Source organism: Choloepus didactylus, chromosome 8 (genome assembly GCF_015220235.1).
Source record: "Choloepus didactylus isolate mChoDid1 chromosome 8, mChoDid1.pri, whole genome shotgun sequence".
NCBI classification, from domain to species: Eukaryota; Metazoa; Chordata; class Mammalia; order Pilosa; family Megalonychidae; genus Choloepus; species Choloepus didactylus.
The window spans coordinates 15761296-15781066 of NC_051314.1; the positions used below are offsets into that span (position 1 = coordinate 15761296).

The 19771-nt window shown below is 53.9% G+C and overlaps 1 protein-coding gene across 5 annotated transcripts; it reads right to left on the reverse strand.

Moving 5' to 3' along the window:
- Nucleotides 1-898: 898 nt before the first annotated feature.
- PICK1 (protein interacting with PRKCA 1) lies at nucleotides 899-19719 on the reverse strand. 5 transcript variants are annotated; one of them, XM_037846735.1, is made up of 13 exons: nucleotides 19567-19716; nucleotides 19131-19234; nucleotides 17926-18037; nucleotides 12240-12368; nucleotides 9715-9781; nucleotides 8366-8455; nucleotides 5831-5884; nucleotides 5307-5369; nucleotides 4270-4403; nucleotides 3808-3900; nucleotides 2952-3002; nucleotides 2242-2386; nucleotides 899-1706 (listed from the first exon to the last, which is right to left on the reverse strand). In XM_037846735.1, exons 2-13 carry the CDS (start codon nucleotides 19169-19171, stop codon nucleotides 1438-1440), a joined length of 1248 nt encoding a protein of 415 aa, XP_037702663.1. In that variant the 5' UTR covers nucleotides 19172-19234; nucleotides 19567-19716; the 3' UTR covers nucleotides 899-1437. The 5 variants fall into 5 exon arrangements, with proteins under 5 accessions (XP_037702663.1, XP_037702662.1, XP_037702661.1 ...); XM_037846734.1 differs by having other exon boundaries at nucleotides 19555-19712; XM_037846733.1 differs by having other exon boundaries at nucleotides 19502-19711.
- Between the last annotated feature and the right edge of the window lie 52 nt (nucleotides 19720-19771).

Below are 19771 nucleotides of genomic sequence, written 5' to 3' on the forward strand. Positions count from 1 at the left end.
GACTGGAGCCCAGGCTGTCTGGTTCCAGCCTGTGCCCTTGGCCGCAACTCTGTGCTGCCCTGGTCTGACAGTCCAAAGGGCCCATGTGGACTCCTGGTGGCAGCCGTCCCTCCCTCTGTGTTCTCAATCTTGCCTGAGAACCCCACTCAGGTTTCTGCTCAGGACCTGCATGCCCAACGCTGCTAAAGAGAAAGCTCTGCCCCCTCACACCCTCTTGCCCCTCTCCCATCCTCAGGATGTTCGTGTAATTCGTGGTCCACACAGGGACACTGAGAGCAAAAACAGTCACTTATGACACCAGGACCTCAGTGTGGACTGAAACTGTCCAGGCCAAGTGGGACGTGTGGCCACCCTGTGGCTACCACGTGGCTGTCTTACTGGACTTCTCCCGGGGTCCCTGGGCACCATGGGTGCATCTGAAGCAGCTGGGACACCCTTGCCTCTCTCCTCTCCCACCTGGGGCCTTGGGCCCCCTTCCAGCATCTGCTCTTCCCTTCCCCAAATGAAGGCTGACTTCATGGCCAGAAGCACTGAAGGATCTGAGATTGGAGGGGGGGGTGGTATAAAAGGGCTCCGCAAAGCAGAGAGCTTTGGAGGCAGGTGGAAAAGTCAAGCCTTTTGGACCCCACAGATCTGAGTTCAAATCCTACTCGGTCCCTTAAAGACAGGGTCACCTTGAGCAAGATACTTCCCTGAGCTACAGGTTCCCATCTGTAAGTGTGGGTGACATGGCTAATCTTGCAGAGCTGCTATGAGGAATAAAAGAAGTACATAAAAAGGGAATTGTCCATAACATTGTTCCCATCCTCCCTCCTGATGATGGAGGCAGATGGATGGATGGATTGGGGGGTGCGGGGCACGTCAAGGGGAGAGGAGGTCTGAGGCCACTGCAAACAGCTGGCTCCATCTGGGTTTGTGTTTATTAAATACAGGCCCAGTGCCCCAGCCCTTCCTCAGAGAAGTGGCTGACCTGGGGATCCAAATAAATAAAGGCCACCGAGGTGTGAGTGTGCACTGGGGTGGGGCCAGCCCGGGGGAAGGTGGGTGTACATTGGCCCCCACCTCAGCTTCCCACTCCCGCGCCCGTCCTCCCACTCCTGGCCAGCTCCAGGTGGCACCAGCAGAGGTGAGCCACCTCCAGCCCCTCGTTTCCGCCCTCTCTCTCCTTCCCAAGGTGGGCCCAGAGACGAGCTCTCCATTGGCTGGGGCAGCAGGGAAGGAGGGAGGGAGGGGCCAGCGTCCAGGTCCTGGGCCACGGCCCTGGTGCCCTCCCAGGGCAGGAGAGAGGGTTCACTGCGCTAGGACAGAGGCGCAGGGAGGCAGGCGCCCCAAGCCAGCAGGCCTTTATGCGCCCCTGTCATGCAGTGGCCCCGCCCCGCACCCCTGCTGTCCTCCTCCCGCTCCCCTGCCCCCCAGGCCTGCACCCTGTGGAGGCACTCAGGAGTCACACCAGCTTCCGTCTTTGTCCAGGGGCCCGGCCGCCCCTCGCGTCTCCCTGGACGGCTCCCCAGCGGCCGTATCCTCGTCCTCGTCCTCCTCATCCTCCCCATCAGTGAAGTCCTGGCTGAGGCCGTAGGCCAGCGTGGTGTGGGCCAGGTCCACCTCGATGGGGAAGATGTCTGCGTCACGCAGCACCACGTAGCAGTCGTTGTAGTACTTGGACATGGTGGACACGAAGCGCTGCAGCTGGAACACGATGTCCTGGACTGGGGCAGGGAGGGTGGAGGGCACCAGTGGGCTGCGGCTGCCGCCGTGAGGAGCCCCTCTGCGCCTGCCCGCACCCGCTCCCCTCTCCTCCCTGTGCTTCTCATCACTGAACCCTCAGGGCCCTGGGAGGGGGCGGAGGCAGGGCTGCCAGCCACACAGCAGGGACCAGCCCAGGAGAGCCCACGCTGCCCGCTCCAGCTCAGGGAACGGATGAGCCTGCAAGGAGAAGGGGACCCTGGTCCTCTTCCCCCGGAGCCCAAGGGGCTGCGGCCAGGACCATGCGGACCAGGCCCAGGGAGGCGCCTGACAACAGGCAGACAAACCTGGGCTCGACTCCCAGTTCTGCCAGGGCCTGGACCTGGGACCTCGGATGACTTTACAGCTCTGAGCCTCAGTTTCCCCATCTCTGAAATGGGGAGATGATGGTACCCACCCCACTGTGCTGAGGATGGTATAAGGACTGAGGGAGCACGGGACCATCAGCCCGCCCTGGCACTTGCCATGGCCCGGCACCTGCCCATGCGGCCAGCTCACCGTGCTTCTGATCCAGCAGCTCCATCTTCTCCAGCACGTCCTTGCGCATCTGGGAGAAGCGGGAGCGAGCCTCCTGGCGGCAGCGCAGGATCAGGCGGTACTCATAGTTGCCTGTGCTCACTCGGTACAGGGGTTCCCCTAGAGCCTGCGGCAGGGCAGGGGGGAGAGGTCAGGAGGGGCACATCAGGGCCCCTGGGGAGGGAGGGGGTCCTGCTCAGGGTCAGAAGGGGGCAGGGGGTCAGGACAGCTCACAGCCCTGCAGCACACGGCACTTTTCAAAGCAACTGTGGTTCCTCGTTTCTGAGACAACAGTGATCAACAGAAGCACTCAGTAATAATAGATGGCTTTGGAGAAAGGAAGAAAAACAAAACTCCAGACCCCTGCCATGTTAAATAAATGAATATATGGTCTTAAGATGTATCTGAATTTCAATACTATTAAAAACAAAATTATAAGTGCCTCTTAGGGGTGAGGAAGGTTGTGTTTCCCTGTAAGAGTCTGGGGGCAGCAGGCTGGAGCTGGGGAGGAGGGTCCCAATCCTCCAGAACAAGAGGCCAGCCAAGCCCCCAAGCCTCTCCCTTGGCAACCGTGACACCCCCAGGACTTTCTGAGGGGGCTCTGTGAGGCAGGTGGGGGAGGAATATGCACCCCGAGCTTTCCCGCCCCAGGGCCACGCTCACCCACCACCACCACCACCTGTGACACTCACGATGCAGCTATACTCCTCGTCATCCATCTCCTTCACCTTCAGGCAGTATGACTGTGTGGGCAGGTGACGCCAAGCTGTCAGAGAGGCCACGGCCTCCAGGAAGGCCACCCTGATATCCCCAGCTCCCCGCAGCCCACAATGTGCCCCCAGGCCTAGCCAGGCCTCCTGGGCCCTGCAGACTCCAGCGGGGACAGGCTGAGATGAGTCAGGCCGAGGCTGGCAGCCAGCGTCCAGGAGCACAGAGGGTGGAGCCCCCCAGACTGGGCCTTGCTTGGGGAACCACAGGGAGGGTGGCAGCAGGTGAGAGAAGACACATCTGGGAGGATGGGCAGTGCTGGAGGGCTTATCCAAACTCAAGACCCAAGTGATGTCCCAGGGATCAAGAGCTCCAAGGTCAAAGGAGCTTGGGAAGACCCTCGAAGGCTGACACTGCACACAGGGCCTTCGAAGGTTCTAAGACATCCTGCAGCCACGGAGCTGAGCTTGTTTAATGAAGCTTTTCTCCTCAACTCCTTTGATCACAGAATTATTTCAACATAAAACCCATTAACATCCCTTGGCACCCACTTTTCAACTGCTGACTTGGTCTAACCCCAATGTTTCATGTGTCAGGAAATCCCAAGGGGATGGAAAGCTCTGGAGTGCTCATCTCTGCCATCCGGGCGGGGCCTGCACTGCTGCGTGCTTCCCCAGCACCTCCCCAAGCCCCGGTCCCACATCCTCAATTGGACGTCACAGAGGCTCTGGCCCATCCTGCCTGCCACAGGGTTCCAAGTGCAGTGGGGCTCAATCCCCAGCAGTGGGCTCTCACCCTGGCAGCCAGGCCCGCTCCTCCCCAAGGCCTGAGACCACTCACCAGGTACTCAAACTTCACGTCCAGGTACTTCTTGATGGTGAGGCGCGTGTCTGGGATGGCTTTGTTGAGGTAAGTGTTCAGGTCCGTCAGCATCTGGAAGGGGAGGGGGTGATGCTAAGGCCCCATGGGTCAGGGGGCCAGGCTGGGCCAGGGTGACAACAAATAGCACTGACATTGTCATCCCTTCTGTGGAGCTCAGGCTGTCGGAACTGAAGGGTGCCCCTAGATGGCCTTGCTCATTTCAAGGAGGAGGGAACCAAGGCCAGGCCAAGGGCAAAATGATCCAGTGGTGGAGCCAGCACCAGAAACTCAAACTCCGTCCCGAGGCCCATGGCCACGTAAGTGACCCAACCGGACCTGGCACTCAGGTGTTCCGACGCCAACACAGGGCTCTTTCTGCAGGCCAGGCCGTCCCCTCTCCACCCTCACACTCCTGACACACACGTGCATGAAGTGACCTACCGGCTTGATGGTTTTCAGTAGCCGGATGCCAAACTTCTCAATGCTACGGTGGGCATCAGCGAACTTCACGAAAGCCTCACTCGCAGCTGGCTGGGGTTCCCGGACCCCAATCACCGAGAACACGTCCCCAAAGGCTGTGTGACAAGCTTGCCTTGAAGGCTGCCCCCACTTGACCCCTGACGGAGAAGCCAGGGGCTTGCAGGGGAGAGGGGGGTTGGAGCAGGGCTGGGGGCCGAGGCCTGAGGGAGCTGGGTCTACATCCCCAAGGGAGGTGGCCCTCATTCCCCAGAGTAACCAGGAAGTGGGAGAAGGCTGGGCCAAGGTCTGAGGAGGGAGCCTTGTCTAAGGGCAGAACACTGGTCTGGGAATGCAGACACTGGGTTCTAATGCCGGCTCCATCCCTCGGGCTGGCATTATGGGGTTAACTGTACCTGTCCTCCCAGCTAAAGGACTTAGAGGGAATAAGACAGATAAGGAAGTGCCTTGTAAACTGTTAGTGGCAGTGCTGCTGGATAGTCAGGGCCTGGACGAGCAGTTATGCCCAGAGAAGACCGTCTTGTCTAGATGCTCCCACTTGCCCTGTTCATCACGACATCCCAGCATCCAGGACAATGCCTGGCATGTGGTGAGGACCCAGTGAATGTCTGGGGGACACACAGGGGTGCAGGTGGATTACAATACCTGGCAGAGCTGGGCTCTCCCATGGCCTGCCCTGGGGGCCACTGACCCACACTGGTTGTGACCGTGGGAACCGACCCCACACCTGGACATGGCCCCCAGCCAATGCCAGCTCAGGGCTAAGCACACAGCATGCCCTCAAGAAAGGTCTGGCAGGGAGGACAAAGAGCATGTCCAAGCCAGCAAGAGAGCAAAGGACGGGGACTTCAAGAGGCGCCATGCACGGTGCAGGGCTGAAGCTGGCCCAGGTCAGACGCTGCCGCAGCTTCCTCAGCACTGGGGTGAGAAGGGCCCCAGGGAGCGGCAGGGATGCGCTGGGGTCACCTGGCAGGTCTGGGGAGGGATGGCGGACACCTTACCACGATGCGTCTGTGACAGCTCATAAAAGGCCCGTAGGAGGTTCCTGGTGTGCTCTGTCATCCCTGTGGGAGAGACCCGACCGAGGGGGAGCAGGGACACATGGTGGGGACATCAGCCCAGGACACTGCCTCCAATGCTCACCACTGAGGCCTCACTGGGTCCTGGGTTCGCTGGCTTTTCCCACAAGCCCCCAGGGCCCAGCCCCACCCATGAGGAGCCTCATCAGGCAGGTGAACGAGGAGTCCCGCAGGCCTGACCTCGAGGGGAGGGGAGGACAGTGGGACTCGGGATTCTCACTATGTGTATATGTGCTATTCTTTGAATTTTTATGAGTATGTATTACTTTTATAATTAGAAAAAGTATCAATTTTTAGGAAATTTTTAATGGCCGTGGTCAGAGAATCTCTCAGGTTGGCACTCCTGTCCTCACTGCCCCCTTTAGACCAGGGCTCCACGGGGCAAGCCCAGTGCCCGGCATTTCCTGGCCCAGGACACCCTCCCCGGGTGCCCCCGCGCTCCCCACCTCTGTACAGCTCGGCGGTCCGCTCCAGCTCCTCCAGCCGCTTGACAAGCCCGTCTGTGGAGACCCAGAGGGAAGGTGGGGTCAGCTGGTCCCAAGGAGCCAGGGGATAGGAAGAGTCGGTCAAGGGGGCCCAGAGCCAGGCCTGGGGAGGGAGAGGAGTCCCCAGAGGAGAACCAGGACCAGCACAGAACAGGGTCCCAGGAAGGGGACGTTAGCCCCTCAGGTCAGCTGTGTTCAGGGGTGTTTTGCCAATAGTTTGGCACCTCAAACGAGAGGCAGGGCTGCCCTCGGGCCCTCTTCCGGCAGCCTGGGGCGAGTCGATGAGGCAGAGAGGCGATGGCAATACAGGTCCCTCCCACAGGCGTGAGTGCGAAACCCCAAGGCAAAACCTGTGGCTGGCTCCTGGGCAGGCAGAAGGAAGCCCCCTGCCTGGCAGACACAGCCCCTCCACTTCCCCAAAAGCCTGCTGGAGCCAGAGGAAGGCAGGGAAGATGGGTGCAGCACAAACAGCGGTGCTGACAGTGGCACAACCCTGTGGAAGCGATGTCACCACCGACTCGCACACCTGACAGTGGTTAAGATGAGAAATGGTCCATTGTAGATGTGTCACCACAATAAAAATTCATAAATATAATAAACCCCAACTCTAATGCAGGCTAAATGCAGTCACTACCAGAGAAGAAGCAAAGGTGACGCCTCAGAAGGGAGAACACAATCTGGGGAGGGGAGAGAGAAATTCAGGGAGGGCTTCGAGGAAGAGCTTGCATTGATTGGAAGGAGGCCTCGGTGATCGGATTCCTTCACTCAGTGGGTGTTTACTGAGCACCTACTGTGTGCCAGAGATGCCTACTGTGTGTTAGGCCTGGGGTTGGCCATGGGGAGAGAGGGCCAAGTCAGTCCAGCAGGGAGCTAGGCCAGCTGGGCAAGGACCAGCAGTGTGACAGGAAGGGCCAGGAGTGGGGGGCGGGTGGGGGACAACGGCCTCACCTCAAGGACTTGGAATGGGAGGAAGTTGGCTGCCAAGGAGGGGGCAGGTATTCCTGGCTAGGGGGCTGGGAGGTAATGGGACAAGCAAGGGCCAGGGCAGGGGGGAGCTGTGACATTTAGGGTGCCCCCAGCAGTGAGAGCCACCCTCCTCGGGGCTCCCGCCACACCATGCAGGATTGCTACCCCAGTGACAGTGAGGGGCACACCATCTCCCTCTAGGAGCACCAGAAACAACTGCAGGACAGCGGCCCCGTGTCAGTCGTGTCCTTGCCTGGCCGCCTGCAGGGCCCAGCCTTTCACAGCACCAGCAGCCACCTGCTGAATTACTGTGCTGGAGCCAGCCCAGCTGCCGGGCCCCAGACACGTCTCAGTCCCTCATCAACAGGAGCCTCAGGGCAGGGACCACTCGCCACTGTTTTACGGAGAAAACCAAGGTACAGACAGGTAAAGCAACTTGCCCAAGGTCACACAGCCAGGGACTGCCAGAGCTGGAGTGCTCTCTGCCACGCAGTCTCCTGCAGTGACCTCGGCCAGGGTTTTCTGAGTGGGAGAGGAAGGGAGTGGCAGAAGTCAAGCCCAGGCCTTGCTCTGGGCAGGGGAGGCGGCTGGGTGTCACAGGCTGCTGGGAGAGGAAGACCCAGGCTTGGGGGAAAGAAGGGGGTACGTCAGAGGTCTTTGGGACGCTCTGGTCACCCTTGCTGGCTTCAAGGTACCCAGCTCTCCAGACCCTGGCGCCTGGCCAGCCTGGCAGAGAAGGAGCCACGTAAGCGCCGGGCTGTTGTTTTTAGCTGGGTCATGGGACATCATGACAGCTTCAATTTTAGAAATCCTATTTAAGGCTGGGGAAATTGCAAGGTTTGGGGGAAAAACACAACAACCAGTTCTAATTTCATCTCAATGCACGGTAACTACAGTAACAGGGATTTAGAGGCACCAAGAGGCTGAAAATAACAGCCACCACTTTCGTGCACCATTTGGAACAGACCCAGACCCCACTCCCACTCCCAGCCAATAAAGCGCTGGTGTGAGCCCAGCTGAGCCTACAATTCAGGTAGGTGTTTGTATCTGTCCCCCACACAGGCAAGGAGGGCTAGGCTATTTATAAATTCCGACTGGTGATGGTGGAAGCAGGAGCCAGTGTTTCACTGGCCACCCAGGGAGAGAGAACGTGTGTGTGAATGTGTGAACAGGCCCTTCCCCCTGCAGAGGTGGGCAGATGAGGGGACAAAGGCAGCAGTGCCACCTCCTGGAGAAAGGCATGGGCAGAGGTGGGCAGCCAAGAGCCAGGGGAGGGCTGGGGAGAGGGGGTGGGGGGAGGCACGTGCTGGTTGTGGGGCAGGGGCTGTGGTGAGGATGTGAGGACAGTGAGCTGACAGCTGCGGACGCCCCCCAGGGATGCAGAGAGATGACGACTGTTGACCCCACAGGCCGAAGCCAGGGCTGGGCCTGCACGACCCACACCAGCTTGGTAGGCAGCTTTGGTGCCCCTGCCCCTGGAGGCCCGGGCTTGAGTCCCCAGGAGCCAATGGGTGGCAGGAGGGAACTCACCATTGCACAGGATGGCCCGGCTCAGGCCCAGGGCATCTGCGGTCCCTGAACTCATGTTCTCCACCAGCCGGTGCTTCACCTTCTTCAACACTGGGACCAGGAGAGAGAGGGACCGGGTGAGGTGGGGCTTTGCAGCTGGGCCCCCAGGCTTGCCCTGCCCCAGCCACATCACGACTCACTGGGAGCCCCCACCAGGGGATGGGAGGGGCTGAACCAGGGTTTAGTGCTGAGGGTGGCTATAAAGTATGGGGTGTCCCAATGGGGGGTACCAGGTCCCTGCCCTATTCACTTTCTACTTCAGAGCGGTCGTGAGGATGAGCAGAGATAAACGTAAGTGCTCGGCCAGGTGAGCACACGAGCTCAGCCAGGGGCTATCACCAGAGCCCAGAGCTGCCCAGGATTGGCACCGGCTAACAGGCAAACCAGAGAGAAAGCCTCTTCCCCTTCTCTCTTCCATGTCTGCACTGGAGGTCTTCCCTTTCCTCAGGAGAGGAGACCGACAATCCCCGGGCTGCTTATGACAAAGTCAGCATCATCGGTGACAACCGACCTCAGATCCAGACTCATTTTTTGTGTACAACCAGCTTGGTCCTCGGAAGGGAACCTGGGTTGGGACTAGAGGGTTTTGCAGGAAGAACCTCCAGGACAGACACCATCTGCCCTTAGCCTCTTGCTCTGAGTCTAGGGTGTAGGAAAAGGGCCCTGGACTCTAGGGTCAGGATACCTGGGTGTGAGTCTTCCCCAGGTGATGCAGAGCCCTGTTCGGGGTCTCAGGCCTGGATCTGTAGTCAGGCAGCTGGTCCAGAGGAAGCTGAAGCTACTGTACTGCTTCCCATAAGCAAGGCCTAGCCCTCTAGCAGGAGACTTCTCCTGACCCTAGGGCACAGGGCTCAGGCTGAAGGGCTGGCCTGGGACCCTCTGCCCAGTGCCTGAAGTGTGGTCCAGACCTCGAGCCCTCCAGGGAGTAGATGGGTGGGAGAAGAGGCAGGGAAGCAGAGGCTGCTGGAGGGTCGGAGGATGCAGGCCAGGTCAGGCTGCCCTCCCTCTCTGAAGGGCAAGGACCTGGGCCCTGGTCAGCTAAGAGGTTGGTCTACAAAGGACAACCTCAAACACCAAGTTCCCAAAGGTGGTGGCTGGGGAGGACAGATGGGGCAGGGAGACTCTAGAGCCAGGTCCCTGAGAGAGCACCCCTGGGTCTTCCCAGGCCTTTTGGATCTGCTTGGCCAGAGAAAGTCCGACCACAGCCCTGTGACTCTTGACACCTTGTCACAAAGGGCAGGGGCCGGGGCTCTTCTCCTCTGAGCTGGGGCTTGGGGGGCCGCTGGAGGCACTTCTCTGGCCCTGCTTACCAATGTCCAGGGACATGCCCTGCTTGGGGTCTGCCTGAAGCTTGTTGTAGTGGATGGTCACCTCCCCCTGGAAGAGAAGGACAAACATTGGTGACAGAGTCTCCCGGACCCCAAGCCCCCTCCCTGGCTAGGTCTGTGTGCCCAAAATCTGTGGGTAATGCCAGAATCCTGAGCCCTGGTGAGGGGCCAGAGCAACGGTGACTTCGGCCCCTCCAGGCTGAGGGTGGTGACAGGGCCCTGCACGGCCACCTGTCTGCTCCCAGGTCCCTCCCTTCTCTCACTCTATGTGCCAGGCCTGAGGAATCAGCGGGGACCAGGGCGAACAGCCTCCAACGCCACGGAGGTCACCACCTAGCTGTCCCTGATGTCCTGCACTCAGACCATCTCAGTGCCCCTTCCCTCTCCCGCCTCACCCTACTCCAAATCTTTGCTATGAAAGAATATCCTCTCCTCGGCTCTAAATCATCCCCATCCTTCGGGAGTCCCTCCATTCACCCAAAGAACATTTCTCAGAACTCTCTCTGTGCCTGGTGCCAGGGGACCCAGGAGAAGAGGCAGGGCAGCCCGGCCCCCAAGCACCCAAGTCCAGCAGGGATGAATCGGGGTGTCACACACCCTTGGTATCAGGGACTGCTTGGAAGAGACCTGCAGAGGACAGGGGCTGGACTCCCGCGAGAAGCCTTCTCTGACCCTGAGAGGCCATCAGGGTCACTCTCTTCCCTGCAACTTAAGGCCCTTGAACTTGGGACTGATTCCATTAAAATATGAAACAGGATTTTAAAAGCTGAAGGGAAGCCAAAATGGCCCGAAGCAGGTGCTGCCCCAGAGAAGCGCAGTCAGGGGTGGGATGCGTGACGCTCCCCTAGAATGCAGCAGTATGTGCTGGGGGGTGGCACCCCCGAGAGCAGCTGAGGGTGAAGGAAAGAGCAGCTTGGTGGGAGTCATGTCTGGGCTCTGGTTCAGCTGTGTGACCATGTGCAAGTCACTGCCTCCCTCTGGACACCAGCAAAATGTGGACAGTAACCTCTGCCCGGTGCCCAAACAGGGGAGCTAGGGAAACCCCTTGCTAACTTCAAAGTTGTGCAGAAACATGAACAGCTCCCGTACTCATGGGCAGCACAGGCCATGACGTAAGGAGATCCTGGCGTGAGACAGGCCATGGGGGATGGGGAGGGTGCCAATGGGTAGGGCAGGGGTGTGGAGGTGCGTCAGGGGGTCCAGAGGATGGGGGAGTGGCACACGGAACCCACATACCAGCATGCAGCACTGCTCCCCTATTTTACATGATTAGCTCCTCTGTCTGGCTGCTGCCACCCAGGATGGTGATACCCAGACTGTGGGCCACATGGAGCAGCGTCGGGGCTCTCAGTGAATCTTGGGGTGTCCTTTTACACAAAGGAGCTCTAGACCCAGCCCCAGCCCCACTCCCTGTCTTCCCCATGTCTAAAGAAGCTGTAGAAGGAAGAATTAAGGGATTGGAGCTATCCTACCTAAAGGGAGGAAGAATGAGAGTATGAGGACAACTCAGGGGCAAGATAAGAGAGTAAAAGGGGAGAAGACGGAGAGAAGGCTGGTCCTGGGGCAGGAGGCAAGAGGGAGCAGCTGTAAGGATGCGCTGGTACTGAGTCCTCGAGGCCTGCAGGAGGGTGCGTGAGTGAGGGCTGGATGAGGAGTGCTGTGGACACGTGGCGTACGGGAGCTAGAACATTGCGCCAAGCTCAATTTCCAGGCAGCAGGTCCCAGCAGGGACCCCTGCTTGTAGGATTTCAATCACCCTGTGGCTCTGTGCCTCCTTCACATGTTGGTTCTTTTCACATCAATTCCCCAGGAGTTACTAGCAGTGAAAGCTCTAGGAAATAGCAAGAGGGCTGCAGGTTTGCTTCTGGGAGTGCCCAGGATGCTGCCTGCCCTTCAGGGAAGGTCCTTGGGGAAAGAGAGGCTTGGCCTGGAGCAGCTGGGAGCAGGTGCTGTGTGACTGTGGCTACGGAAAAGAAGCCCAGCAGCTGGACTAGTGCCCTCACTCCTAAGTGCCCCAGAGTCCAGAGGGGATCCTGGGAGTCTGTGAGCCCTGGGAGGCCCCACTGGACTGAAAGCACCCACAGGGATGCAAAGCAGTAGGAGGGGGCCTCCTCCTTTCCTTTTACCTCCTTCCTGGCCCAGCATGGATGGCCTGGCCAATATATACCAGGTATCTGCTGACCCAGGCAGTCAGAAGTTTTGGAGCTTCTGCTCCAGCTCTAATGGGGACATGCTGGCTTGCCTTGAGTCGCAGTTCCAAGCCTGTTGGCTCCACTGGGAGCTCAAAGAGGACAGAGACCTTGTGATCTTGTCTACTCTTTCACCAAGGCCCAGCACAAGACCCGGAGCACAATTAGTATTTACTGAATGAATTGAGGGGTAAACCAAAGCAGGCTGGCATGTGACCCAGAGCCCGATGTGCCGAAGAAGGGAGCAGTAAGAAGGCTAACCCCTTCCCGGCAAGCTGGAGGTCTCGAAATGGGACACCCTCCAGCAACAGACCTTACCTTCACCTCCTGAATCATCTTTGCTACCTCCACCTTCGTTTTTCCTTTGATTGACCTGCCATTGACACCAGTGATCTCATCGCCAGCTGCCACCGTGCCATCCAAGGCAGCTGGGGTGTTGTCAAAAACCTGTGGATGGGGAGGGTGGGGTGGGGAGAGAAAAGGGAGAACTTAGAAGAAACCTGGGGGGCGGGAAGGGGCAGTGACAGTCATTCCCTCCATCCCAAACAATTCCTGGCTCTGCCTGACTTCTAGCCTCTCATCTCTTCGGTGGTCCCAGGGAAGGGCACAGACACAAAGCTCCTAACAAACAGAAATGGAAGACCCTGCCACCCTGTGGAGAGAGGAAGGAGGACAGATGTAAATACAAACCAATGAGACTTTCTTTTTCTACTATTAAATACACCAAACCTATACACTCATGAATGCTTGCTTCTCCAAAGGCATTTCTTTGATAGATTTTTCCACACATGCTGCTCTGAGCTGACCTGGAGCCCCAAAGCACCTCTTATCAATTCCTGCCCCTCACCTCAGCCTAGGGCTGCTCTGACCAAGGGGCCCACTGTGCATGTGCTGAGAGCGTAATTAAAAACACAAACACAAGGAATTACATGAAAAGAGAAAAGGCTGCATTTAGAAATGAAAAGAAACATTATAACCATAGAAGGTCACTAAGCCTGGCAGAGAGTAGTATGTAAAATAGCCAGGAAGTAACTTTCCTCCAGAATGAGAACTCCGGGAGAGTGTGATATTTGTTTTCTTCACTTCCACATCCCTAGCTCCTAGGACAGAGCCTGGCCCAAAGTAAGCAGGCAGCAAATATTTCTGGATAAATATCTGTTGCACTAATATTGATTTAGCCAAAAACTGCAACATAACTATGTTGGGAAGATGGGGTGAGGGGAAGCAGAATGGTTTTGGAAGACAGCTAAATTATCATCTATGATACTAGGAAAAGTCAACAGATAATGTTTACAAACGATAGATCAAAAATTAACAGGATAAGCATCTTACTGAGAAAAACAGAAGCCCATACCTGCAGGAACAGCTGCAGGTGTGGAAAGTGGTGTCACCGCTGGGACTGGGGTGAGAAAGGAGAGAGCAATGGACAGCTACCATGTGACAGTGGCCTTCAGCACTCTTGACTTGTTCAAAGCAACTCACATAGTACTTTGACAAAATTAAAATTTAATTTTTAAAAGTCACCTATAGAGACGGAAGAAGATGGCGGCATAGAGAGGTGTGGAAGCTAGTTTGTCCCCCTGGAACAACTAATAAACAACCAGGAACAACTAGTAAATAATCTGGAATAACTGCAGGGGGACAAACGTGACTGTCCACTCATCATACACCAACCTGAATTGGGAGGAATGCCTGAGATTGCAGCATAAAATCTGTAACTAAAAATTGCGGATCCAAGCTGGGAGCTCCCTCTCCACAAGGCTCAAACTGCAAAGCCTCAAGGAGCTAGAGAGCAGCACTCTCCGAGCAAGCAAATATAGCTCAGCTGAGCTCCAACTGGGGTTTTAATTAACAGGCGTGGATTGCTCAATACAAGCTATGAATCCCCAAAAAGCAGACAGAGGCTTTTGGTGACGACTGATTTTGGAGAGCTGGAAGGTAGCCACGGACTGGCCCTGAAGAGGGCTTTCTGTCCCTTTTTCAGCTCAGTGGAGAAAGCGCTAGCCATTTTCAGTTCCCAGCAGAATGACTCAGACAAGGGTGGAGATAGCACATGCAGAGAATCTATTCAAATGCTAATGACCTCTCCCTGGGAGGGTATCTTTCCTAAGAGGAAAGAGGTGGGGCCCAGCTCTACTACCTGAGGTGGGGCCCAGCTCTACTACCCGCTCTCCATTCAGAACTGGACACCAGAGCCTGGGGGAAAACAGCCACAGGCCACACCTCCTTACACCAGTCTGGAGCTACAGGCTGACAGGCACTACCTGCTGGGCAGGAAATCACAGTGACCTGAGGCCTCACAGGGTACACCAATCTAAGACACACCCTCAGAGAGACGTGATACTATTGCCTTCTTCCAAAACCTGCACCCATTCTGGTCTGGGAAAACCTGATTGGGGTAACCAAGGAAACCAGATGCCTAGACAACAGAAAACTACAACCTACACTAAGAAAAACAAAGTTATGGCCCAATCAAAGAAACAAACTTACACTTCAACTGAGATACAGGAATTTAAACAACTAATACTAAATCAATTCAAAACGTTTAGGGAAGACATGGCAAAAAAGATGAAGCAAATAATGAAAACACTGGGCGTATATAAGGTAGAAATCTAAAGTTCAAAAAACAACTGGCAGAATCTATGGATATGAAAGGCACAACACAAGAGATGAAAAGACACACACTGGAAACATACAACAGCAGATCTCAAGAGACAAGAAAGCACTCAGGAACTGGAGAACAAGGCACCTGACAGCCTACACACAAAAGAACAGATAGAGAAAAGAATGGAAAAATATGAGCAACGTCTCTGGGAACTTAAGGACAAAATGAAATGCAGGAATGTACGTGTCATGGGTGTTCCAGAAGGAGAAGAGAAAGGAAAAGGGGCAGAAGCAATAATAGAGGAAATAATCAATGAAAATGTCCCATCTCTTATGAAAGATATAAAATTACAGATCCAAGAAGCACAGCGCACCCCAAACAGAATAGATCTGAATAGGTCTACACCAAGACACTTAATAAACAGATTATCAAACGTCAAAAATAAAGAGAGAATCCTGAAAGCAGCAGGAGAAAAGCAATCCATCACATACAAAGGAAGCTTGATAAGACTATGTGTGGATTTCTCAATAGAAACCAGGGAGGCAAGAAGGAAGCAGGGTGATTTAAGAGACTGAAAGAGAAAAACCACCAACCAAGAATCCTATATCCGGCAAAACTGTCCTTCAAATATGAGGGAGAGCTTAAAATATTCTCTGACAGACAATGACAGAGTTTGTGAATAAGATACCTGCTCTACAGGAAACACTAAAGGGAGCAGTGCAGACAAAAAGGAAAAGACAGGAGTGAGAGGTTTGGAGAACAATTTTGGGAGAGAGTAGCACAACAATGTAAGTATACTGAACAAAGATGACTGTCAGCATGGGTGAAAAGAGGAAGGTTAGGACCATGGGGGACACCAGAACGAAAGAGGAAAGATAAAGACTGGGACTGTATAACTCAGTGAAACCTAGGGTGCTCAACAATTGTAATAGAAGGTACAAATATGGTTTTACATGAGGTAGAACAAATGAATGCCAACATTGCAAGGTGTTAAAAATAGGGTGGAATTGGGGGGAAAATACAATCAATGCAAACTAGAGACTAACAGAAGCACTGTATTATGCTTCCTTTAATGTAACAAAGGCAATATACAAAGCTAAATGCATATGGGGGGTGGACATAGGGGAAGAGTATGGGACTCCTGGCATTGGTGATGTTGTCTGACTCTTTATTCTACCTTTAGTTTAATGTTATCTTTTCTTTTGTTGCTTTCTAGCTGTCATTTTTTTTCTTTCTCTCTCTTTTTTCTTTTTCTTTTGTCCCTCTACTTTCTTTGGCTCTTTTTCCTTCTTTGTGGAAGAAATGGAAATGTCCTTATATAGATAGTGACGATGGTACTGAATACATAAACACGTGACTATACTACAGGGAACCAACAATTGTTTACTTAGGACAGAATGTATGGTATGTGAACAAAACTGTCTTAAAAAAATGGGTTGATGGAGAAACCTTGAGGGCACTATATTGAGTGAAATAAGACAGACACATAAGGAAAAATACTGCAGGGTCTCACTGATATGAACTAATTATAATATGTAAACTCATAGACATGAAATGTAAGTTACCAGGATATAGAAAGTAACCAGGATATAGAACGAGGCTAAAGAATGGGGAGTGGTTGCAGAATGTTCAACGAGGGTGAACTTAAACATTCAGAAAAGGACAGAGTTGATGGTAGCACGTTGTAAGAATAATTAACAGTGCTGAATGGTGTGTGAAGGTGGTGGAAAGGGGAAGCTCAGAGTCACATATGTCACCAGAAGGAAAGCTGGAGGTTAAAAGATGGGAATGTATAAAGCAGTGAATCTTGTGGTGGACAATGTCTGTGTTTAACTGTACAAATATTAGAAATCTCTCTTATGAACTAGAAGAAATGTATGACACTATAACTAGAAGTTAATAATAGAGGGGCATATAGGAAAATATAAATATACCTATTGCAAACTGTATACTACAGTTAGTAGTATTTTAACATTCTTTCATCAATAGTAACAAATGTACTATACCAAAACTATGAATTAATAATTGAGGGGGGTGGTTAGGGGTATGGTAGGATTTGAGTTTCCTTTTTTTGTCTTTATTTCTTTTCTGGAGTAACGAAAATGTTCTAAAAATTGAAAAAAAATTAATTGTGGTGATGGATGCACAGCTATATGATGGTACCCTGGGCAACTGACTGTACACTTTGGATCTTTGGACAATGTATGGTTTATGAACAATCTCAATTTACAAAAAAGTTAATAAACATCTAACATTGAAAACAAACAAACAAACAAACAAAAGTCAACTGCATTATTTTTATAATCACAGCTCATCCTAAACAAACCCGGGCTTAGCACTGCCCCAGGCCCCTGAGAGGTGGGGAAGGCGGGTGGCAGGAGAGGCTGAGCAACCACGTGACAAGGAGCCCAGGCCTGGAAGCGGTTCCTGAACACTTCCTGGTTCAGAGGTGGCAAGATGGCTCATGCAGAGACAAGAGTGGGTCCTGGGAATATCAGCTTTCAAGGCCTAGAAGTGACTCCTTTATCCCTTTGCAAGCTCCTCAGAGGGACTGCAGTGTTCCCATCTGCTGGCAATGGCTACTTAGCTGAGAGGGTTGGCACAAAGTAGAATCGAGGTAAAGTTTACAAGCCCCAACACCTACATCTAAGGAGGCAAGCTTCCTTCCAAGGGTAGGAAAGATCACTGACCCTGACCAGCCATGTGGTAAAGGAGGGCTCGCAGCAGGGCCCTACAAGGGACCACAAGGTTGTTCCTAGCCCCTGGAAAATGAACACCTGCCACAAAAATAGCAGTGGCTTCTATTAATTCAATGCTTACTATATGCCAGGCATTGGGCTGTGTCATTTTACTTAATCCTCACGACAACCTAAAGATGCACATACCTATATATTTTATATCCCTATCTTCCAGGTGAGGAGAGCAAGGCCCAGAGAGGTTAAGTAACTTGCTAGTAAGCAGGGAAGCTTGCATTTGAATTCACTCCACTATTATTTCATAGTCTTTCCACTACACTTCACTTAGTCTACCACCCAAGGCTGAAGGTTTCGTTGATTCATTAAAAGACAGTTTTATTCAATGTCCACTATACACCAGGCACTGTCGTAAGTGCTGACTACAGTGGGCAAGCAAATAGGGACCCTGCCCGCAGAGCACAGTCTGGTAGAGTAGCAAGAGATAGAACAAGTAACCAACAAATCCATGCTCACAGATGGTGATCAGTGAAGGAAAAGAACAGACTGAAATGATAGCGAAAACATGGGAAGACCTACTTAGAGAGGGTGGTCAGGGCAGGCTCTCTGTGGAGGCCAGACCTCAAGAATGAGGAGTCAGCTCTGCCAAGTGGAGACCTGAACCTGCTGAGGAAGGACCTCGCCCCACCTCCAGAGTGCCCAGTACCTGGACGATATAAAGGCAGGGGCAGTACTGGGCCCCTCCTCCAATGCTGATCCCGATCAGGTTCTGAGCATTCTTCTGCAGGGTCACCTTCCCCGGCACAGTAGGGATTCCACTAGAAAGAGAAACACGTGAGGCTGAAGCTACTAGAGGAAGGACAACAGAGGGGACAGGGCAGGGGGGCGAGCCCTCCAAAACCCCCAAGAGGCTCCAAATGCCACACAGCCTTTTCTCTTCCTCACATGGCCAGAAAGACAGCATTTTGTTCTGGAAAGCACACAGCTTTGGAAATCATGCAGATGTGGGCTCAAATCCCAGCTCTGCCCCTTATCAGCTATGGGACTTGGGTAAGTCACCATCTCTGCATCTCAGTTTCCTCACCCATAAATGGGAATGAGGCCACTTCATCAGAGTTCTGTGGGAAAGAGCACGGAAGGCATTTAACACCAACCCAGCACATAGCACGGGCTCCAAAAGTAGATTTCCCTTCTACTTCCCTCATTCTAACTCTGAGATTTGATTCAGGGTCTGTCCTTGTCACTTTCCCAGACTCATGTAGAACCATCTCCTCAGGAAAGTCTACCCCTGTTAAACTGCCCACCTCCCATATTCAATTACTCTACATCTCAGTTTTCACTAAAAATTAGCACTTATTTTATGGTAAAATTCTCAACTATTCTCTTACTCCTTCAAAAACCATTTGTTAGCTCCCTATTTATGCAAACCCCTAACTAAATACTGCTGACACAGAAAGGCATTGGACCCAGTCCTTGCTCTCAGAGAGGATATATCTAATGGGAAGATAAACCTAATGTTTGAAACTCTTTGACACACCAATTGTTTAGGCCAGGGAGGGAGGTATGGTTATGATATTCCTATCCATCCTTCAAAACCTGCCTCAATTGCCACTTCCTCTGTGAAGCCTTCCCTGAACACCCCAGCAGAAGCGGTGCTCCATTAGCTCTGCTCTTCTCATAGCCAGGTCATTCTCCATTACAGGCCTTATGGCCCTGTATATTTTGAGTATCAGTTCACATGTCCACAGCCTCCTACAGATGGTGAGCTCCTGGAAAAGTAGGGTCCCTTTCTGCTTCAGCACCAGACCTGACTCATCACGAAGAAGCAAGGGTTGGTGGAACCGGGAAGTCCAGGAATCTGAAGGATCGGGGCTCCTGCACTCTCGGGACTTGAAGGAAAAAAATACTCACAGTTTATCCTCCTCGATGTCATAATCCAAGTCTGCAAACATGGTTCCGAGAGTTGGAATGGGCTGGTGAACTGCCCACCTCGGTAGAGGAACGGGAAACAGGATCTGGAGAAAAAGGAATGTATGGTTCGGGGAAGCTAGCACCCAGACGCCGATGCCAACCCCAACCCTAAGGCCAACCCCGCATATCCGGGAGAGCCAGGCTCTCTGCTTCCCTTCAGGACGGAGTGTCCCCCGGCGTCGGGGTGGGGGTGGGGGTTGGTGATTCTTACTAGGTACAGGGGGGAGCTCCAGGCCAGGGCGGTGGGCTCAGGTCCCCAGAAGCCCGCCTGACGGGTCTCCAGGGCCTCAGGGACCGCCTCTGTCGCTCACCGGAAGCGTCGGCCCCACAGCCGAGTCCGGGCCAAGCTGGCACCTGAGCCCACCTGCCGTTTCACCTGTCGGCGGCCGCGACTGTCGCGTCACTTCCGGCAAGACGCGGAAGTCCCGCCTTTTCCCTCCTCGGGGTACTGGTCCCGGTTCCTGCAGGCAGCCCTTTCTTCTTTGGCTGTCTGGGCTCCTAGAACCAGAAAAGAAAACAAATATGGGCGGAGGCTCGCCGTTGATGCGAAGAAGCGGAAACAGAGGGAAAGTCTGGTTGGG